The sequence below is a fragment of the Acanthisitta chloris genome, unplaced genomic scaffold, assembly GCF_000695815.1.
Source record: "Acanthisitta chloris isolate BGI_N310 unplaced genomic scaffold, ASM69581v1 scaffold11877, whole genome shotgun sequence".
Taxonomy (NCBI): Eukaryota; Metazoa; Chordata; class Aves; order Passeriformes; family Acanthisittidae; genus Acanthisitta; species Acanthisitta chloris.
Genome location: NW_008680955.1, coordinates 1 through 765, shown reverse-complemented (window position 1 = coordinate 765; position 765 = coordinate 1). Strand labels below are relative to the sequence as shown.

At 49.9% G+C, this 765-nt stretch overlaps 1 protein-coding gene across 1 annotated transcript; it reads left to right on the top strand.

Moving 5' to 3' along the window:
- Positions 1-421: 421 nt before the first annotated feature.
- On the top strand, positions 422-658 carry LOC103805279 (protein PRY2-like; the record flags this gene model as incomplete). The annotated part of the gene is made up of 1 exon (XM_009077919.1): positions 422-658. A coding segment is annotated over one exon (237 nt), but the record flags the coding sequence as incomplete, so codon positions are not given.
- Positions 659-765: the final 107 nt, after the last annotated feature.

Genomic DNA, 765 nt, shown 5'->3' with positions numbered 1-765 from the left:
AACTCATGACCCATGACCATCTCCAACACAACTCCAACCCCCTCAACATCTCCAACGTCCTCAACTCCCTCAATTGGTGTCTCCAACGTCTCCATACCCAACTCATGACCCAACGTCCCCATGATGTGTCCAATGTCTCCATACCCAACTCATGACCCATGACCCAATGTCGTCAACATCTCCAACACCTTCGTCCTCAACATCCCCAACATCCTCAACTCCCTCAATTGGTGTCCCCAACGTCTCTGTACCCAACTCATGACCCAATGTCCCCAACGTCCCCATGATGTCTCCAACGCCTCCATACCCAACTCATGACCCATGACCCAATGTCCTCAACATCTCCAACATCCTCAACATCTCCAACACTCTCAACATCTCCAACTTCATAAACATCTCCAAGACCCTCCACATCTCCAAGACCCTCAACATCTCCAACACCTTCAACATCTCCATCATCTCCAACACCTTCAACATCCTCAACATCTCCAACATCCTCAACATCTCCAACATCCTCAACATCTCCAACATCCTCAACATCTCCAACATCCTCAACATCTCCAACATCCTCAACATCTCCAACATCCTCAACATCTCCCACCCTCTCCAACACCCCCAACATCCTCAACATCTCCAACACCCTCAACACCCTCAATTGGTGTCTCCAACGTCTCCATACCCAACTCATCACCCAACGTCCCCAACGTCCCCATTATGTCCCCAACGTCTCCATACCCTACTCATGACCCAACGTCCCCATGATGT